General features: G+C 42.0%; 1 protein-coding gene and 1 pseudogene across 3 annotated transcripts in view; one reads left to right on the top strand and one right to left on the bottom strand.

The window, feature by feature from the left end:
- The window catches only part of WAC (WW domain containing adaptor with coiled-coil), a 114774-nt gene extending 104318 nt beyond the window's left edge, over positions 1–10456 (bottom strand). The window contains exons 1-3 of one of the 2 annotated variants that reach the window (XM_084618162.1): positions 10093–10456; positions 9922–9958; positions 8243–8438 (exon numbers count right to left, since the gene is read on the bottom strand). In XM_084618162.1, the coding sequence (XP_084474288.1) occupies positions 8243–8438; positions 9922–9958; positions 10093–10133 (274 nt within the window). In that variant the 5' untranslated portion in view covers positions 10134–10456. The remainder of the gene's footprint in view (positions 1–8242; positions 8439–9921; positions 9959–10092) is intronic. The other variant, XM_084618161.1, reaches the window with a different exon arrangement.
- A 1992-nt stretch (positions 10457–12448) lies between these two features.
- Positions 12449–12793, top strand: LOC311516796 (microtubule nucleation factor SSNA1 pseudogene; annotated as a pseudogene). Its single transcript has one exon. The product of its transcript is annotated as a microtubule nucleation factor SSNA1 pseudogene (transcript).
- Positions 12794–21940: the final 9147 nt, after the last annotated feature.

The raw sequence follows: 21940 nt of genomic DNA, 5'->3' as shown, positions 1-21940 counted from the left end.
TGTGTATCTGCATCCAATCCGCAATCTGCAAAGATTATTTGCAGATATCTGGTCCAGGGAGAGCTGCGTGTGCAGCTGTGGGGAGCCCACACAGAATCGCGGACCCTCCACCTGCCCTCAGCCGGACGGTGAGCCTGGGGTGCAGAGACATGGCCTGGGGCTGATGTCAAACACGCTCTCCCTCCCCTCCCCATGAGCAGCTGGAGATTCTGCCGCAGCTCCCCACCGGGCTCTTAATCTGGAAAGGCTGTGGCTTTAAGCCACCCCCTTCATGGCCAGAGCTGGGTTGGGGAGAGCTGCACTGGCAGCTGTGGGGAGCCACGGCAGACCCTCCACTTGCCCTGGGTGGGGAACCCAAGCAGCCCCCCACCCAGTGTCCCTGCCCCGGGCAGGTAGAAAGACCCAGGCTCCCCACAGCTGTCAGCATGGCTCTCCCAGACCCATCTCTGACCAAGGGGTGTTGGGGGGGGGGGGGCTGCTTGGAGCCACAGCCCGGCCATGGTAAGAATCGGGCGGGCAACTGTGCAGAGCCGCGGCGGACTCTCACCTGCCCCGGGCAGGGAGTCTGAACAGCACCCACCCAGTGTCCCTACCCCCCAGCTCCTCCACCCAGGGCAGGTGGAGGGACCCAGGCTCCCCGAAGTTGCCACCGTGGATCTCCCTGACTCAGCTCTGGTCGGAGATCCAGAGGGGAGAGGGCTTGGAGCCACAGCGCAGCCATGGTAAGGAGCAGGGTGGGCAGCTGTGAGGAGCTGTGGTGAATCCTCCCCTTGCCCTGGGCATGGGGCCCAAGCAGCCCCCCCACCAGTGTCCTTGCCCCGCAGGCCTCCCGCCCAGAGCAGGTGGAGGATCTGTGCCTGCAGTTCCTCACAGTTGCCTGCTCAGCTCTTACCATAAGAGACATGCACAGAAATGGCCCATGGCTATAAAGCAGATACCCACGGATTTGCAGGGCTCTATTTCAGACTGCTACAAGAACAGCTCACAGGTACAGGGCTGCAGTCTCAAGCAGTAGCCCATATGTCCATGCTTCTCTCCTTTGCAAGCACACAGGCTAGAAACAAACTGAGAAAGCTTGAATTCTGCAGAAATGAAGGAGCCACCAATCACCAGGGAATGCTTTTTAAATACCTCTGGCAAGAAAATTTAGCAAGACCTGTTTATAACCAATATTAAGAGATTACTTCCCTTTTTCAAAGGGTAAAAGGGACTTACACACTCAGCATATTATAGCTAACTGCTAGAATTACCTAAATAATGCATTACAATAAAACTCAGAGAAATTCAAATTTTACTGAATTTCAAGAAAAAAAAACTATAATCAATTTATTAAAAGTATTAAAAATACTGACTACTTTGGATAACCTGCATGAATTTCAAAAGTGAACAGTTCTAGACACATTTTCATCTTCATCTAACCATTTGTTACATCATAGCTTAACAACTGCTTTTCAAAGACAGTGAACTTCAAAACCAGTAATTTTTTTTTTTTTTAAATGTAGTTTCAGGACTGTCACCTGACTATGGTTTTACAATCACATTTTTCTAGTTTTAAAAAAGGTCTCTCCCTTGTTATGTGAAAGACCCACACAAAAGGGAAAACTAATTGACCATACAAGATATCCATTTAAACTTATTTGGGGATGGTAGGGAGGAAACAAGCCAAAATAGGGAAAGAAGAGGTTAAAAATATTTAGAGAAGTTAGATTTAGTCAAGTTGGCAGGCCCTGATGAAATTCACCCTAGGGTACATAAGGAACTAGCTGAAGCAATCTTGGAAACATTAATGATTATTTTTGAGAACTCATGGAGGACAGTAGAGGTCCAGAGGGCTGGAGAAAGGCACAAACACTACTTATCTTTAAAAAGGGGACCAAAGAGGACCAGTCAGCCTAACTTCAATACCTGAAAAGATACTGGTACAAAATATCAATTTGTAAGCACCAGAGGATAAAATGATAGTAACTAATAGCCAACATGTTTGCCAAGAACAAATCATGCCAAACTAACTAATTTCTTTTTCTGACAGGGTTACTGGGGAAGTGGATAAGGGGGAAACCTTGATTTTAGTAAAGCTTTTAAAACAGTCATATATGAAAAGGAGTATTTGTGGAACCTTACAGACTAACAAATTTATCTGAGCATAAGCTTTCGTGAGCTACAGCTCACTTCATCCGATGAAGTGAGCTGTAGCTCACGAAAGCTTATGCTCAAATAAATTTGTTAGTCTGTAAGGTGCCACAAGTACTCCTTTTCTTTTTACGAATACAGACTAACACGGCTGCTACTCTGAAACCAGTCATATATGACATTCTCATAAGCAAACTAGGGAGGTAAAGTACAAGCAGGTGGGTGAAAAACTGGCTGAAAGGCCATACTCAGAGTAGTTACCAATGGTTCACTGTCCATCTGGGAGGTAATGTCTAATGGGGTTCCACAAGAGCCAGTCCTGGGTCTGCTACTATTCGTTTTCATTAATTACTAGGAAAGTGGTGAGGAGAGTTTATACAATTTGCATATGACACCAAGTTCAGAGGAGCTGCAATAACTTCGGAGAACAGGACTGGAATTCAAAATGGAATTCAAGTCAGAGAACTGGTCTGAAATCAACATGATAAAATTCAGTAAAGGCACGTACAAACAGAAAACATGGGAGTTAATAGTGGATTTCAAATTGAATGAGACAAAAATGTGATGCAACTGCAAAAAAAGGCTAATATTCTGGGTTGTATTAACAGTGATATGGTATGTAAGACACAGGAAGCAACTGTTGTCCCAATCTACTCAGTGCTAGTGAGTACTCAGCTGCAGTATGGTGTCCAGTTTCGGGCTCCATAGCTTTAAAAAAAATAAAGATATGGACAAATTAGAGATGGTCCAGAGAGCAACAAAAGTGATAAAAGGCGTAGAAAATAAGTATGTTTAGTCTTCAGAAAAGACGACTCCGGAGAGAACCTGGTAGCAATTGTCAAATATGTTAAGGGCAGTTATAAAAGAGGACAGTTATCGATTGTTCTCCATGTTGACCGAAGGTAGGACAAGAAGCAATCCGCTTAATTTGCAAAAAGGGAGACTGAGGTTAGACAGAAAAAACTATCCTTATAGTTAGAAAGTTAAGTTCTAGAACAGGCTTTCAAGTGAGATTGTGGAATCCCAGTCACTGGAGATTTTTAAGAACAGGTTAGACAAACTGTCAGGAATGGTGTAGGTATACTTCGTCCTGCCTCTGCATGAGGGGCTGGACTAGATGATCTCTTGAGGTCCCTTCCAGACCTATATTTCTATGATTCTATGAAGTGCAATCAAAAACAGAGTAAAAGTGAAAAAAATAAGGATGGGTTTCCCCCCCACACACACACAGTACCATGAGTGTTAATTATAATAAGAATAGGTTAAAAAAAATGTGTTTTTTCAAGCTGAAAATGTCCCTTAGTAGTATCAGAAAATAAATGTTATGATATACAATAGAAAGTTTTCCCACAGGACTAAAAATTCAGGGAACTGAATTTGATTGGCCCAGAACAGATGTTTGTAAAAGTTGACTGGTCTTGGAAGCCTTTTGTATTCAATCTACCAAATAATCATTTTTGCAACCAACTTCCACATACTCTTAACAACTGATATCTCAAGAATTGCTGGAGTCAGAAATTAAATCTTTATACTATTTGAAGGCTGAGAGAATTTACAGCCTTTGAAGCGTTTCCTAGACCACCCACCCTCTCGCTGATAATCACATAGACTTCTCTTCCCTTCCCATCTGTGACTGGGCAGCATCCTAAAGACACTGCTTCCACTGTAGATTAAAAAAATACTTCTCTAACATTTTCTGCTTTTAATGTGTTGAGTTTATTGAACGCTGTCTACTTTTTCCCCCATTTCCTTATTCCCTTGCACACATGCATTGCTGCTATCAGGTTTCTATCAGTCTGCCTACACCTTGGTTTTCTTCTCATCTGCATTTACAGCCCAGCACCTACTCTTCTCTCCCAAGATGGTGAATGCCCACGTCACCAGCTGCTCACTTCCTTTCCTCCATAGCAATGGACCCCAAGAAGGTAAGCTGGCTCCTAGTTTCCAGCTGTTTCAATAGATATATAGTGTCTTTTTGCAATGCATCTCCTAGACTCTTGGTAGACAAGGGAAGCCAGCAGCCTGCGTCATATCAGCTCTTGACAAAAGCTCCACAAACCCATCTAGAAACTCTTGTAAAATATTCCATTTTAGCTTTGATGGTTATTGTCGGTCCCCTCTGTTCAGTCATGATTTAGTTTGTTTGGCATTTTATATTATTGAATATATCTCATTCTGCTGTTTAGAACAATAATTTCTTATATCTAAAATTCTTCCAGTCTGTTTAAGTTCACAAGTCACTAAACATAATCAACATTAACTATTCCCATCCAACTTCAGTGAAGTTTTAGTATCTAGACAATATCTATTGAATCAGTCTGTGAAGGGAAAAAATGTAGTACTGTGAAGGGAAAAAATGTACTACATGATCTAAAAGGTTTCATGTTGTATATACTAATATTGTATATACAATATTTGAACTGTCATCTATTCACCTGTACACTAAGAACATGACAAAAAGCAAACAGATTTTCACAGATCCTCATAAAGCTAGGCATAGCAGAATGCCGGAGATCATTTCCTATCAACTAATACCTGCATTGAGATAGATTTGGAGTACACATGGGCAAAACTGAACTCCTTATCTAAACTCAAATTCTGCCTCCTTACATTTTCCATCATTGATGACAATACCACCATGCTCCTGATCACTCAGGTATGACCTGGAAGTGATTTTTCACAACACCCCTAGATCAAGGGAGGAGTTTTAAAATCTTGCAATCTTTTCTTCCCATTCCCGCTTCTAAAGTACCCACCAGGCTTCATTATCTCCCCCTCCAGGACTCTGAAAATACAACTGCTAGGATCATTTTCCTGGCCCGTTAGCCTGGCTTGCCCCGACACACACATTTTGAATCCTTCCGTTGATTTCCCCCCTTTTCCACTAGGTCAAATTCAAGTTTCTTCCCCTTGCCTTCAAGACTCTTCATGGCTATCTCTTCCCTGCCAACAATGCTAGCTTTAACTGCTCACCTCCCTCAGGCTGGCTGTTCCTAAGCATGGAATCCCCTCCTGGAACTGATAGATAACCCCACATCTGTTACTTCTAAAGAAACTGTTCAACAAATAATAGATTATGGGCTGTATGCTATAGTTATTTTGTGCACTGCTTGTCACCATAGATTTTAAGTTCTTCAGGACAGGGACTATGTCTCCACGCGTGGGGACCTGAATACAAACACAAGATAATAATTTAGCCACTTCACGGTGAATATCTGCTTTTATTCTGTCACCCTCCAACAATTTTATTTTATTTTTTTTAACTAATGGATGCACAGTCACATCACTTCCACTACCATTGGTAATGTAGCCAAATTTTTATGCTGCATGTTTAAAGGTGGATATATTTTAGTGTAGCCTGTGTGTGACTTTCCTTGGGCGATAAGAGGAGAGAGTACGTCAAAAGCCTGCAATAACCCTCCTAAAGTTTATTCTATTGCCAGAAAGCCTGAATACTCAACCTAATATAAAAACATGCTTTAGTCGTATTATATCATATTATACGTTTGGGGTTTTTTTGGTATCACTATAATCACATAAATTAGAAACCAATATAGTTACAGTAACAATATAGTTACCTTCTACCGCAGATGCGGTTATATACCAGTACAAAGGTGCTTATATCCGTACATCTTATTTCAGGAATAAGCTTTATTGATATGTGTATAACTGTATCCCTACTAGATGGTTGTACCATTTTGTCTATATTGGTCTCTAAACCAATACAATAATACCGGCACAAAAAAAAAAACAAAAAACAAAAAAACCCTGTGTATAGATAAGCCCTTAATAAAGTTGGGTCAATTTTTGCTTTACCACAAAATACTGGACCAGATTCAGGACTGAATAAATTCAAAAACATCAGCACACTGTACCACTTAGTCATCTGTTTTGCTCAAAGAAGAACTGGAAACTAGGAGAGTGAAAATTGAAGTGATTTTTAAAACTAACTTTAAAAGCAGAGGAATGGGTGAGTTTAGGCTTCTAGTTTAACGTTTAAAACTCCAGTGTTGCGTGGTGCATGTTGCTGGGTTTTTTGTTTGTTTTTTAAACAAAACTTAAAAGTTAATGAGAAAAAATCATGGGAGTATTTCCATACAACTAAATCATTAAGATGTAGTCATTCCCTTGCAGTAGTTCCAATCAAAACACTCCAACACCACAATAATGAAACTGACTAGAAAATGAATAAATACAAAAGTGAAACCAGTCTATTTTCACTGTCTAAACTAAGAAATGCAAAGAATAAACACATTCAAAATAATGGAGAGGAAAATGACATTATTAATTTTTCTTCAGTTAATAGTCCTAGGTCCTATTAGCATTTAGTAAAGTTTTTTTTTGTTCTTTTTTTAAAAACATGCTGTCTAACTTGACAATAACTACCCATTTAAATAAAATACAGTATGTTCTCAGTAAGTTTTCTGTAACCCTGAAATTGGGAGATATATAGGAAGTACTGAGATAACTTTACTTCTGTACTGGTATAATTAGTGACATACTGGAACAATCAGCACTATATTTTAATGCAATTATAGTACACACTAACCTGTATTTAAAATCAGGTAGCCCGTTACATTTATTGGGCATTATGGACATGGATGTAACAGCAACACCCAGTCAAGAAGTTCCAGTTGTGTTCCAACACCTAATTCCAATTAATAAAAATTATACGAGTATCCCATACATCTTAATGGTGTCAAAGTAAAATAAATGCAGTTTAAATCTTTGTATAAACTATTTCAGAGCACAGATTTATCTGCATAAGTAGGCTCTGCCAGTTCATTCTATGTACTTTGCTTTACTGGTCACAATTTAACATTGTGTCACTCAATTACGCTATTTTTATGGACTGTAAGCTAGACATGATTTCTGAATACATAAATAATTGTTAGGTTTTTTTTATAACAAAATCACTTCAGTCTATTACATTTTGTGTCATTTAATAAACACTGTTTATTCTGAAGGGCTCACATTCACTTACGCAAACATTTAGGACTACTTATTACACATACTAAAAATACACTATATATATATATATATATAAAAAAACCTTTATTAATCATAATACACTGAATTTTTCACTCCATGAAGGAAGGGGGGAAGGAGAGAAGAGACGGAGAAGTAGCCATCTGTTCCCTTTAGATATTCCAGTATGTATACTACATTATCCCTCAACACCACTGTATACATCCATGAGGCCCTGCATCAACCACCATTCAGTCCAGGGGGACTTGAACTTATTTCTCCTACTTTTACACACAGAGAGAATGTGTTCAATACTCAAATACCATCCCCACCCCCTGAAGTGCTCCTATATTGGACCCTGATCCTCCAAACATTTACACATGTGCTTACCTTCACTGTGGTAAGTCCCATGGAAATCAACGGAACTACTCAGGGTAGTAAAAAGTTAAGAAAAAAGTATTTGAAGGATCAGTGCCTTAGGGAGCAATTAAGTAGAACCAGAAACTAAATCCAGTCTCTTGAATGGCAGTGTAGAACAGAAGCTTATCAGGCTGGCAAAGAACTCCATATACCATGTATGGAAGTGCAACTTTTAAAAAAACAGCACATCAAAAAAGAAAAAGATTAATCCAAGTTAACCTGTGAGCATTTTCTTATGCTCCAAACACATTATGAGTAATTTAAACAACTGAACAACAGAAGACAGACTAATAGTAACTGGAACTCTGATGCTTCAAAGTCTTTAGAAGAATAAGTAAAAACATATTTTATGAAAAAAGTCTAAAATGTAATCTAATTAAGATATTACCATATACTGCTCTTTCCAAGGCCTTTAGAAGTGAGCTCGAAAATGCAACAATACAAAAAAAATTAAATTTATTTAATCTCTTGGTGGCTTTATTGAAATCAACTACTTTTTGGAAGCATGAAAGAATTAGTTCAGTTTAAAAGACCCAGGGCAACTACCTCCAGTGGAACTGATCACTATATTTTGGTCTTAGTGCAGTCTTCTCACCATGGTGTAAGGCATGTCATTTAATGTAAAGTTGTGGTCATGACACTTGTAACTGTTTCACTTGTTACTTCAATAAAATGTAACTTAGATTACTACTGCTTAAATAAAAGTCAATTAAAAACAACTCACCTCCATCCCTCTCTCTAACTCTGTGAGCATGCACACTTTTTGCTTTACTGTGCCCTGTGCTGTCACCATATTTGTTTTCAGGACTATCAGACCGCCGCAACATTTTATTTGGTGGTGAAGGATCTGTGGTGTCTCGCATCTTGTCATGACGGTGATCACCACCACTGGGGTGACTCTTTGATGAGTATTTAAGAGTCTGGAAGAGATGAGAATATGTTTTTAATTGGATTTCATTTTTGTAACAGTTAATATTACTTCCAACTAATACAAATTCTAAATTTACAAGATATTTAAAACTTTTCCACTTTCTAGTGTAAATTTTAGTGATAAAATTATTTCTAAGGTATATCAGTGACAGAGCAGCAATTTAGGAAGACAAGTAGCATAAGGCTTCCCAATTTTAATTATCCATCTACAGTAAGAAATTCTGTTCTTATTTAGCTCTTATACCACCTTCCCCACTGTGGTCTCAGAGGTGACTATCTGCTATAATAGGGTATTAAAATTAAACTGCAATTCCTTGAATTCTTATTCATCTTGTGTTATATACACATTCAGCACTACATAGACTGCTGACTTTCTTCTTTTTTAGGAGGAGCAGTGTTCAGTTACTCAATAAGTAATGTAATAAAAACAGAAGTTATCATTTACAAATTTTGCATGAACCAGTGTATGCACTGCAAGTTTAATTCAAAGTCACTTAAGCTCACCCACCACCTTGAATTTCCAAAACAAACTTTATTTGGGCACAAGAACAACTAAGATAGTATTAAAAAGGATGTGGAATGGGGGTGGGGGGGAAGAAGTAGTGTGAGGTGGTGTGGGGGGGGCTTAATTTGTGTTCATTCTGAAATATTTACACATTGGAAGCAGCATTGATCAGCATCTTTCACCTGCTTGCTTTCAAATGCAAACCTCTGTAGGGGGAATGTTTACATTTAGATGAACTGTCACTAACAGCTGCTTTCAATTGTCACATTTTGTTTCATGACTAGTCAGCCAAATGCCCAGAAATTCCATAAAACAGCCCCTCAAATGTGTCAGGAAAAGCACAATACCCCAGTCCCCTAACCCATGGGAATAGGTGTCCTCAAAAAACCACAGCTAGCACTCCCCAAAAACCGGGTTTTCAGGTGCACAAGGCTAGGGAGGGAGTATGTTATGCCGCTCAGAAATACAAGTAGTTTCTCAGTGACAAAGATTTGATGCAGGTTTCTGAGTGCAAGCTGCAGCCCCAGTGATTCATCCGGTGGCTACAGCCCGCCTTGCTCAGGTCACAGCTCCCGGCAGGGATTTGGGGAGCGGGAGAGGGGCTTTCTCTAGCCTTTGGAGAACACGTTTTACTATCTGTTTTTCACCAAATGCGATACTGACTCATTCTTCCGCCCCCTGCGTTCTCCCGGCACTGAGGGCCGAACCCTACACAGGACTTCGCTAGGCCGCGCCTAGCCGCCGCACCTCTGCCCCGCCGGGCCCCAGAGGGAACCGGGACCCCGCACGCCTCACACATTGCCGCCCCCCTCCCCGGCACTAAGGGGCTTGGGAGGGCAGGGGGCGGGGAAGTGGCAGCACCGCGGCCTGCGTCGGCGGCCGAAGCCTGTGCTGGAGTAGCTCCCGCCCCCCCGTCCGCTCTCTCCCCCGCTCCTCCTCCTGGGCCTAGCGGCCAGCGCTGCAGGTACCTGGTAGGGCTGTGAGTCCCCCCTGCGGTCGTGACAGCTAGAAGAGAGAGAGAGAAAGCGACGTTAGCGAACAACCGTTACCGGCCGCCAAGGGGGGAGGGGGTACCACAAACATGGCGGAGGGGCTGGGGGAGCCCCCCGCGGGGTGGGGGAAGGGAGGAGGGGATTTACCCATCACTGAGTCTCTGCTGTTTCCTCGCATACATTACCATCAATGCCCGGCCTGTGTGTGTGAGTGTGAGGGGACCAGGAGGGGACGGCCACGGCCGGGCCACAGGCGCCGAGGGGGGAGGAGGCGGAGGCAGCGCTCCGCCTCACCACCGACCGGGACAGGGAAGGGAGGGGGAGGGAGGGGGCAGCTCAGGCAGCTCGGCTGGGAGCAGCGCTCACGGGCCCATCTCCTCTCCGCACAGCGAAAGGGGAGACGCCGCAGCTCGGCCCCGCACACTCTGAGACACTGAGAAGCACAGACTCCGCTGCCTCCTCCCCCCGCTGCTCCCACCGCCGCCGCCGCTCCTCCAGCTACATCCGGGAAACTCGGGCGACGCCTTGTTCGGTTAACGTCGGGTGTTTTCGGCTGTTTTCGGCACGCTCCTCCCACTCGGCCCCCTCTGCTCTGGGGCGGCTGTGCCTTCGGGAAGCATCGGCTGTTTCCGCCGAGCCCAACGCCCTCAATCTTCCCCTTCGGACAACATCGGCTATTTCCGCCACCAGCCTTCCGCTTCCCCGTAACGAGCCCCACCAGCCTTCGGAAAACATCGGCTATCGCCGCAGGAAGCTGCTCCGCATTCGGAAGTTCCCGGCTATTTCCGTGACCCTTCACCCCTCGCCCTGCTGCCGCTGCCGGTTGGAACGCTCGGAGAAAGCAGCTGTTCGGAGAGCTAGGCTGGCTGATTGGCCAAGAGCCCCTCGCCTCTTGGGTGGGACGGCGAGCTCCTGAGAGGCGTGCTTCGCTCTGCTGCAGACAGCCTGGGGTGAGAGCGCTGGGTACTAGTTAGCGCAGCCCGCTTTCCGGCTGGTGGGGGAGGCTCTTCGGCCAGGTTGGGTACAACAGGGGCAATAGCAAGGGAGAGGGTCCACCCCAAGCCCGACTGTGAAAGGGAGGCGCGGCGGAGAGGGAGGTAGAAAGGGAACCATCTTGTGTACGTCCTGTCTCCTGGGAGGAAACTCGGGAAGGAGAAGGTTAAAACTGCCCTGTGGGAGGCTTGCTGCTGGCTCCGTGGATGTGTGAGTGTGTCCCATGGGCCGCCCTTGGCGGCGCTTTTTTGTCTCACAGCGGCCCCAGGGGATGTTTAAGTCTTAAGACTCGAAGGCTGGGGCTTTGTTCCTGTCTCTCTTAGGAAAGTGCCTGAGTTGTCACCGCCATAGTTGCTGTGGGAGTTAGGTGGCAATAATAAGAGCCGTCCCTGTGGCAGGCTTTTGGTGGCAGTGCTGTTTGTAGCGTGCCACAGCAGCCACTGCTTGAAGCCCCCGAGCACACTCTCTTTGTCTACACTTAGTAGTAAAAAGATGGAGAGCAGCGAGGGCTGGGGTACATCCCTGGCCCCCTCGCACCTGCAATCAGTGCCCATAGCAAGCATGTTATGTTCATGATATGGCTCTTCTATAGAGACAATAGGCACTGTGAGAGTGCTCTCATCCAGACTGCTCCCTGTAGCTCTCGAGAGCAGAGGCAGGCAGCTAGCTTGCACGTTACAAAATATACTCATTGAATCTGAAAAGCTAAGTCTCCTTCTCACCCATGTCCACGTGCGTTTGAAAATAGAGCTTTGAATTGAGTCACTATAGGCAGACCTGGGAAGTACTGAGTGGAGGTGGTACTTGTGGTTCAGTACAGTATCAGAGAAAATATCTTTTTTTTTTATTCTTGATTTTGAGTGAATATTCCTAGTGACAATGAAGTGAGCTGTAGCTCACGAAAGCTTATGCTCAAATAAATTGGTTAGTCTCTAAGGTGCCACAAGTACTCCTTTTCTTTTCACTAAATTTCTGTCATCCATAGAAAAGACCATATTTGTATATTACAGTGTTATATTTGTGACCAAGCACTGATATTTTGAATCCAAAAGGAGTTGGGGTTTTTTCCAAGAAAGTCATGAACGTCTAATAGTAGGAAGCTACAGTGAAAATTGTTTTGAGACAATTTTGCTGTAATGAAGGGTTGGACTTCATTATATGTAAAAATTCAGTAACTATCAGCACTCAGTAAATAAATGGAAATTCTGGAACCTTGAATTTTGGCCCTGATCCCTAGACAGAAAGAGGGTGGGAACTCCACAGAAGTTGTATCCTTGGGTATGTTAAATTTAAGTCTGGGGAGGTTTGGGTTTGGGTTTTTTTAAAAGCAGAATGTTGTTCTACCATGGCTGTACCCCTGCTGGTTTGTTAGTGGAGGGTTGTTCACAAAAGCCCAGCTGCAGCCTTTTTTGTTTTGTTTTTCCTTTTTAAATGAAAGTGCTGAAGGGTGTCGCTGAGAGAGGACACTGAAAGTGGTGGCAGAGTCCATTAAGAGGGTGGAGCCTGGATGATGACTCAGCAGGGAGCTGTTCTGCAGGGTTACAATAATGAGCTGGTGAAATGCGTTGAAGACTTATGCATGCAAAGGGAAGAACTGAACAAGCAGATCCAGCAAGCGGAAGTGGAAAAGAATAAACTCCAGCATGAAATTCGAATCCTGTCTAAGCAACTGGAGAGTGTCTGTGAAAACTTGGCCCAGAAGACAGCCTCACGGAACGAGCTTGATAAAATCCTTGCTGAAACTGAAACTGCTTATATGAAGATTTTGGATAGTTCTAGAATGCTGCTAAATGTCCTGAAGAAGGAAGTGGGGAATTTAAACAAAGCTGCGGAGCTGAAAAGCCACGTGACCTGAAACAGCCAAATGCTCGGACTCTAACACAATTACAATTCCTCTTGTTCAGAAATGAGGTTAGCCACAGAACCCTGTGATGAGCATATATCTGAGAAAGAGTTCTACCTTAACTTTTGTATATGTTTTTAGCACATTTAAAATAATGGAAAATAATGTACAATACAGATAAATAAAGGTGCTGTTTTGCTAAAAATGTCTATATAATTAGCTAAACAAACCATCACATGTGAAGAATTACATAGACTTTGCAAATAGATTCGAGGAAAATAGAGGTCAAATTTTGGACCAACCAACTTTGACATGATGCCTCTTTTAATAACTGTAAAGGAAGGTCAGCAAGGAAAGGATTCTCTTGATTTACCACTCAAGCCCTGAATGTTTACTGAATGTTTCAATCTGCTTTATTAGTACTCCTTAAATCTGAGAGGAAAGAGCACTTTTAAGTCATTCCTGTAGCAATGACAAGAATACACATTTATGACTTCTGTGAGAAATCCTATCCAGTTAATCCAATCCAGTTCCCTCTTACTTAGGGAACATTGCCACTGCGGCCTTGGAAGAAGGAATGGTGTAAAACGAGTGGGCAGGTGGTAGATTCTGAACATGGACAAAATACTTCTGACTCCTTTTGGCTGAGTCAAGATGATGATGATGAATTGTTTTAGCTGTTACTGGCCAAATAGAAATCTGCTAATGGTTTCCTCTTTGAGGGGCCTGTTCTCTATCTGAAATGTTCCCATAACTCAATCTCAATATTATTTATTTTTATAAAGATGGCATCCAGAGACTGAGTAGTTTCGTGTTGCTTTCAGGCCCACCTAAACCCCATTTATAATAAATGGAACAGGAAGGCTTACATCAAAATATGTTAAAAGAATTAAATGAAAAAAAGACATACCATTTAAATAGTGCTCTCTCCGAAAATTGAATGTCCAAAATTCAAGTTGACCATGTCCTTTTAAAGTGCATGGCAACTATAAACTTGCATACTGGGAAAAAATAGATCCCTTCGTTTTTATACTAGATGGCTATGTGTGGTATTCTAACTCACGACCATAGATTACACAATTTTTATGTATAAGGATTTCTGCAGCCCTTATCGCTGTAGTATCTTTATACAAATTGTTTCACTGACCATTTTTTGCATAACTTTGTCAAAGTTGTTTGCCTACTGGGGTCATCTTAGCTGAGGGCAAAAGACAGAACTGCCTGAAGACTTTATTTTGTATTCCCTTATGTAAAACTTCTATTACTCATGTGTTATAGACTCAAAAGACTTGTGAAGAATATTGAAGAATATGGTGGGGGAGTTTTATATACACACTAGAAGAAGAAAATAATATTAGAGATGGCTTTCTAGCTGTGAGGCTTACTTTTGCAAGTGATTAAAAACAACCTAGTTTGCAGGGGGAGGGAAGAGAACATGGCAGAAATCTCCATTCTAATCCTGTTTTATATTCCTAGTATGTGCTAAACTTTTTTTTTTTTTTTTTTAATATTGCCTGCAAACTAACATACTGTAGCACTAGCTTTGCTCTTAGATGTGCATGGCAGTAAAATCTTGCATGGTGCCAAGTATCAGAGGGGTAGCCCTGTTAGTCTGTATCCACAAAAACAACGATGCAGAAGTAGGGGGTTTTAACCATAAAAGCTTATGCCCAAATAAATCCTTTAGTCTTTAAGGTGCCACCGGACTCCTTGTTGTTTTTTCAGTAACAACTTGTTTTTTGTTTCCTACTGATTCGATACATTTAAAGGACTGCAGTTGTACTCTGACGTGTCAGGCAGCAAAATACGAATCATGAATCCCTCAGGTGCAAGAGCAAAGGGTGTGTTGGTGCAAACTGTCTCTGGTTAGATTAGTCTATATTCCGGTTTATAAAACAAAGTTTATATCCTCCTGATTCCCCTGTGTGCAATGCTGCATTTAAAAAAAAAATCTTGTTGGGAAAGAATGACTAAGCTAATCAACAATTTGTTCATATACTGTTTCCGCTAGCCTCACTTGAATAACACAGGAGTTGGCAAAACTAGTCAATATCAGGGGCACAGCTATTGTTGTAGTACTATAACACTAATGAGGTAAAAATCCTGCTTCCTTGTTTTTACTTTAATTTACTTCACAAATGACTGCAAATATTTTTGACGGAGTTTGAGCTTCTGTCTGTCCATCTCGATGTTTGGTCTGCTTACCATATCTGATCTTGCTCATTACTTGATTGCCATGTCATGCTTGTTATTTACATCACAATGTTAGATTTTTCTGAGACTCCAGATCAGTACAGCAAAGACTTCTGCCCCAGAGTTGCATGTATTTGTTCTTCTTCATATTAGTAGACATTATTTAGTTGGAGTGGGACTTAGAGAATTTATAGTGAAAAAGAACCTGTATCATGAAAGTTCTGGTTACAGCGAACTCAAATGGCAGTTTCATACCTCTTGTGTTCTCCATGTCATTTGGACGGAGTGGTCGAGGGGCAATTTGTCAATAAGATAACTATATCATATGCCATAAGCAGTGTCTCCGATTACTATGTTTAAGCAATTAAAACTTTAGTCTACCTTTACAGCTTATGTACAACTTTGGCTACTACAGACACAGATGAAGTATTTGTGCTGATACATTGTTGTGCAAATACCCCTGTTCTCCAATATCTCAACACAATGGGACTCCAACTTAACTTTAAGTTGTCACATGCTGTTAACTGAAACTCCACTGAAATTAGTGGAAAGTTCCAATGCACAAATGGAGGGCAGCGTGTGACTTTCTGTCTGCTCTGTTGGAGTGTTTTTGCCTCTTAATAGTGCATATCAGTGCCTTTTGGTGAGATGTCAAAACCTTTTTATGTATAACTTTTCTGTATAACTTTGTGTGAATTTTCAAGGCTTTGAGATACACTAGAATCCTAACATGCTTGACTCTTCTTAAGTGGCTGCAGTCTGATTACAATAGGAGTGTGGAACGTTCAGGAAACAGGCTACATCCTAACAAATTCAGATGTTAAAACAATTGCATTCTACGCAGTGGATTCTGCTATTTTAGGTGTCCAGTATTCCTTAGATGGGTTTATCTGTTATCCCTGTGTGTGTTTAAAAAGTCAGTGTGTAGTCTTAACTGTTCACTGCATATCATCTATATATTGACAGGCTTTTTAAAGTCCTGCTATCAGAGGCACACTGGGGATGTTAAAACAGGCTGATCAAAGTGGGAGAGAGGAAGTGGGGAATTATAAAGGTGCTGAATGTAGAAAGATGAGGTTCATCTTGAATACTGCATGCAGATGTGGTCGCCCCATCTCAAAAAAGATATATTAGAATGGGAAAAATGTTCAGAAAATGGCCCCAAAAATTATTAGGGATATGGAACAGCTTCCATATGAGGAGAGGTTAATAAGACTGGGACTTTTCAGTTTGGAAAAGAGATGACTAAGAGGGAATATGATAGGGGTCTACAAAATCATGACTGGTGTGGAGAAAGTAAATAAGGAAGAGTTATTTACTCATAAACACAAGAACTAGGGGGTCGCCAAATGAAATTAATAGGCAGCAGGTTTTAAAAAACAAAAAAGTATTTTTTCACACAACGCACAATCAACCTATGGAACTCTTTGCCAGAGGATGTTGTGAAGGCCAAGACTATAACAGGGTTCAAAAAAGAACTAGAGAAGTTCATAGAAGATAGGTCCATCAATGGCTATTAGCCAGGATGGGCAGGGATGGTCTCCCTAGCTTCTGTTTGCCAGAAGCTGGGAATGGGCGACAGGGGATGGATCACTTGATGATTACCTATTCTGCTCATTCCCTCTGAGGCACCTGGCATTGACCACTGTTGGAGGACAGAATACTGGGCTAGATGATCCTTGGTCTGACCCAGTATGGCTATTCTTACATTATTAATAAATGTTCACTATTCAGATGTCCCAAAGGTCAGAAAGCTCAGCACGGTCTTGTCAATATTTATGGCAGATTCTTCCCTCCGATTCACTGTTCAGGCTCCCGCTGAGGCTTAAGCCCTTTTTCCCTGACTGTAACTAGGAATGAGTCCTGTCATTATGTGCTGTCATTGACATCTGACGAGCAACTTTTCCTTTCTTACACTAGGAATAAGATAAAAGCATGTAACCCTTGCTGAAATGTGGGTGTATCACAGATTTGAATCACCTCTGACCTGTCTTTATTTAAATTGAAAAATCATCCATTTTTCTCCATTGAGTAGTTTTGATGAGAGGTAAATGGGCACAGGGAACACAACCTACTAACACCTTGGCTATTAATATAACGTGTGGGGCTGTCAAGATATTAAAAAAATCTTGGTTAATCGCACTGTTAATAATAGAATACCATTTATTTAAATATTTTTGGATGTTTTCTACATTTTCAAATATATTGATTTAAATTACAACACAGAATATAAAGTGTACAGTGCTCACTTTATATTTATTTTTATTACAAATATTTGCACTGTAAAAAACAAAAGAAACAGTATTTTTCAATTCACCTAATACAAATAGTGTAGTGCAATCTCTTTATCATGAAAGTGTAATTTACAAACTCACAAAAAAACTGCATTCAAAAATAAAACAAGGTAAATCTTTAGAGCCTACAAGTCCACTCAGTACTATTTCAGCCATACAAGTTTGTTCACATTTGCAGGAGATAATGCTGCCCACCTGTTTACAATGTCACCTGAAAGTGAAAACAGGCATTCCCATGGCATTGTTGTAGCCAGCGTCGCAAGATATTTACATGCCAGATGCGCTATATCGTATGTCCCTTCATGCTTCAACCACCATTGCATAGGACATGCGTCCATGCTGATGACAGGTGTGATGTTATTGACATGAACTGTGACTGTATAGATCGTTGTTGCAACCAAGGTCCTAGAGTTTCACCAACTCTTGTACAAAGGAGGTCACGTAAGGTGTCTACGGAAAGGTTGTAATTTTCTGATTATGATTATGCTGTCTGTATATGTGTATCATTTTTGTATTTGAAGTTATGAATATTGGCTATGTACTTGTATCTCAATGTGTTTGATACTAAGTAGCCTTAGTGAAGCATTTGGTCAGTTTCTTGAGAAAGGACTCATCTGAGTAAGTGTCCAATCAAGAAATAGTTAACTAACAATGGACTTTGAGAGACACCAATCCACATCTGAGCTTTCCTGGAAATGTTAAAACTAACATGTAAACAATGGTGTTGGCCTGCAAAAAGCTGAATCATTCAAGGACATGTGACTTGCCCAGGTGGCTACAAACTCCATCTTGTTGCTGTGACTTTGCACAGAAGAACAGAGGGGTTTCCGCCCACAAGAGATTGGAGAGGCTTGCAGGGCCTTTTATATTCATTTCGTTGTCAGCAGGCTTAAGAGATGGCCTCTCCACCCCAAAGAGATGCCTGAAAGAAACTGGAACAAAGGACAGTAACTACTGGGGTGTGAGTGATTGCTGGACCCAGACTAGGAAGGAGTCCACTCTGTGAAAAAAGCTTATTGGAACATCTCTGGGGGTAAGATTTCATCTGTAATCAGTTTCTTAATGTATTAGGCTTAAACTTGCATATTTTATTTTGCTTGGTAATTTACTTTTTTCTGTCTGTTATTACTTGGAACCACTTAAATCCTACTTTTTATACTTAATAAAATCACTTTTTGCCTATTAATTAACCCAGCTTAAGTAATTAATACCTAGGGGAGCAAATAGCTGTGCATATCTCTTGTTGTAGAGGGCAAACAATTTATGAGTTTACCCTGTATAAGCTTTATACAGAGTAAAACAGGTTCATATGGGGTTTTGATGTCTGGGTGCTAGAGACAGAAGCACTTGCTAAGCTGTTCTCAGTTAAGTCTGCAGCTTTGGGGGCATGGGTCAGACTCTGGGTCTGTGTTGCAGCAGATTAGTATATCTGGCTCAACAAGGCAGGGTTCTGAAGTCCCAAGCTGGCAGGGAAGACAGGCTCAAAGATAGTCTCAGCACTTCAGGTGACAATCCTAAGGGGTCTCTGTGACCCAACCCATCACAATGGGTTCTGCTTGATAATGATCCAAAGCACTGTGGACCAATGCACGTTCATTTTCATCATCTGTGTCAGATGCTACCAGCAGAAGGTTGATTTTCTATTTTAATGGTTTGGGTTCTGTGGTTTCTGCTTTGGAGTGTTGCTCTTTTAAGACTTCTGAAAGCATGCTCTACATCTCGTCCCTCTCAGATTTTGGACGGCACTTCAGATTCTTAACCCTTGGGTCAAGTGCTGTAGCTATTTTTAGAAATCTCACAGTGGTACCTTCTTTGCGTTTTGTGAAAACTGCTGTGAAAGTGTTCTTAAAACGAACAACATGTGCTGGGTCATCATCCGAGACTATTAGAACATGAAATATATGGCAGAATGTGGGAAAAACAGGAGACTTACAATTCTCCCCCAAGGAGTTCAGTCACAAATTTAATTAACACATTATTTTTTTAACGGGCATTGTCAGCATGGGAGCATGTGCTCTGGAATGGTGGCTGAAGCATGAAGGGGCATACGAATGTTTAGCAAATCTGGCTCATAAATACCTTGCAACTCCGGCTACAAAAGTGCCATGTGAACGCCTGTTCTCACTTTCAGGTGACTTAAGTAAGAAGCAGGAGGCAGTATCTCCCGTAAATGTAAACAAATTTGTTTGTCTGAGCAATTGGCTGAACAAGAAGTAGGACTGAGTGGACTTGTAGGCGCTAAAGTTTTACATTGTTTTGTTTTTGAGTGCAGTTATGTCAAAAAAAATCCACATTTGTTAGTTACACTTTCATGACAAAGAGATTGCACTACAGTACTTGTATGAGGTGAATTGAAAAATACTATTTCTTTTGTTTACAAATATTGTCACTGTAAAAATGATGGTCAAAAAATAATATAACATGAGCAGTGTACACTTTGTATTCTGTGTTGTAATAGAAATCAATATATTTGACATCCAAAAATATTTAATATATTTCAATTGGTATTCTATTGTTTAACAGTGCAATTAATCGTGATTAATTTTTTGGGGTTAATCACGTGAGTTAACTGCAATTAATCGACAGCCCTAATGCTTAGTTAACAAAACATAGAGATTCAAGTAATAGCACAAAGTATTGTAAATAAAAGGTTATCTAGAAAATCATAACACGTTCTAGAGTTCAGGATTAATTAACCAGATGCTTTCATGTCTTGTATTCTCTCCCAAAATCATTGCAATGCTCCACAGCAAGGTCATGAGACAAGTCCACTGTCAGCTTGCCTCCTTGGTGAAAGACCCAGTATGGATCTTTGCTCCCCAAGATACACCAGAATAATCCGTCATCTTTATTCATAAACAGGATCCCACTCCCCTGCTGTTTGTTTCAGCTTGCAGATTTTGCAGTCTCTTACTTTGCCTGTGACTCATTGCGCAAATAGGCATACACTGTGAGGCATACAATATGCAAATGACTGGACAGGGACACAGGTGTCTGTTACCTCCATCCTGAAAGGAACATTTGTGAGGTGTGTCACGTCCTGGTGACGTGCCTTAACTCCAAGACCTTAAGAACATAATTTTTAACATAGATACTGTAATAAATTGAGACCTAACTGGAAGACAGGTAGTTGACAGAATGTGTCAGTTAACTGAGCAGAAGTTTACCTGAAGGGCTAATTGAAGGAGAAGCAACCCCAACAGGTGGGATGATATGAATGATAGGAAATAAGCTCTGGACAGGGGAAGTCCAAAGGAAGGCAGAGGGCTAACTGCTGTTCTGTTCCCTTTCCTAGAAGCAAGTGGGGAAGCTGGCTATGGACTGTGAATAATACTACAAGCTGTGGCCTGCTGAAAGAATATAATTGTAAGCAGAGTCAGGATGAGCTCCACCCCGACATCTGGTGGTGCGGTGTGGCAAGTTGTAGAAAAGAACTTCAGGGGCTGATCTCATTTGCATAGACACACCCACCCAGCCTAGAATGAGCCCATAGCTGCCCAAATGGTCACTTTGGCTGCTGTGGGATCCCCAGTGTCTCTGTTATTGGGGAGGAAGAATAAATTGTTATTATCCTGATTATGGGAATCAAGGACAGTGAAACTATACTTGGCCTTTTGTTATGATGGAGGGACTTGCCATCTACTAAGTAGCACTCGCTAGGCAAGGGACATGGGTTCCAAAACTGTGAATTGCGAGAGGCTGGAGACAGGTATTAGTACCTGGTGGTGTGGGCCCCTTTGTGAGGGCCTGAAACATCAGTTGTACCTCCATCTCTCTCCACTGTGGGATATCAGAGCTAATTTGGGGTCTATTAGGAGTTTAGCTACAGGTCCTGAGCTGAATTCACTTTGGCCTTATGATGCACCAGCACTGAGGCTTCCACGACTACAAGCTGAAATTACTAAAGGGCTAAAATTACTAAGAGCTGAAATCACTGAGCACTGTGTTAAGTAGTGGGGAGCCTGAAGATCTATTGCAGAGCAAAGCAGTTCATGGGATGCTGGAGAGGCTCACGGACCGCCTGGTGGAACAGTTTGTGGGATGGCGGAAGCTGCTTGCGGAGCAGTTTGTGGGACGGCTGGTGGAGTGGAGTGAAGCCCTATGGAGCTGCGGGGCAGTCAGCTTCAGATCATGTAAGGTGCCCCTTACCTCTTCTCTCTTCCCCCCCCCCACACACACATTTTCACCCAGACTGGGGAGTAACACTCTGCAGATGAACTCTTGAACTCTGGGGCTGGACTTCTGGGTTGTTGGACTTTGGGTGATTTTGGGGTTGCTGGACTCGAGATGTTTGGGTTTGTTGGACTCAAGAACCCGAGGGAAAGGACATGGCCCAATTTGCTGGGGTGGGTCTTTGCTCATGGTTTGGTTGATGAACCCTGGTTGTGGTGGTCTCCCAATTTAATGCTGATGTCATTTACCTCATGTTATTTAAAGATTCTCTGCTACACCAAGACTCTGTGCTTGCGAGAGGGGAAGTATTGCTTCTTTGAGGCGCCCAGGGGTGTGTGTAAGATTTTTCCAGGTCACTGGGTGGGGGCTCGAGACAATTTTGCATTTGCTTTGATGAGAGGAAACCCCTGTGTACTGAACCCAGCCCTCGCTGCTATCAACTCGGCCTGGCAGAAGGGTTACATAATAAAGCACAGTGGTGCTGAAGGAGACATGGAAT

This window comes from Lepidochelys olivacea, assembly GCF_965140295.1.
Source record: "Lepidochelys olivacea isolate rLepOli2 genome assembly, chromosome: 2".
Taxonomy (NCBI): Eukaryota; Metazoa; Chordata; order Testudines; family Cheloniidae; genus Lepidochelys; species Lepidochelys olivacea.
The sequence above is the reverse complement of the archived record's forward strand: the minus strand, read 5'-3'. Positions and strand labels throughout refer to the sequence as shown.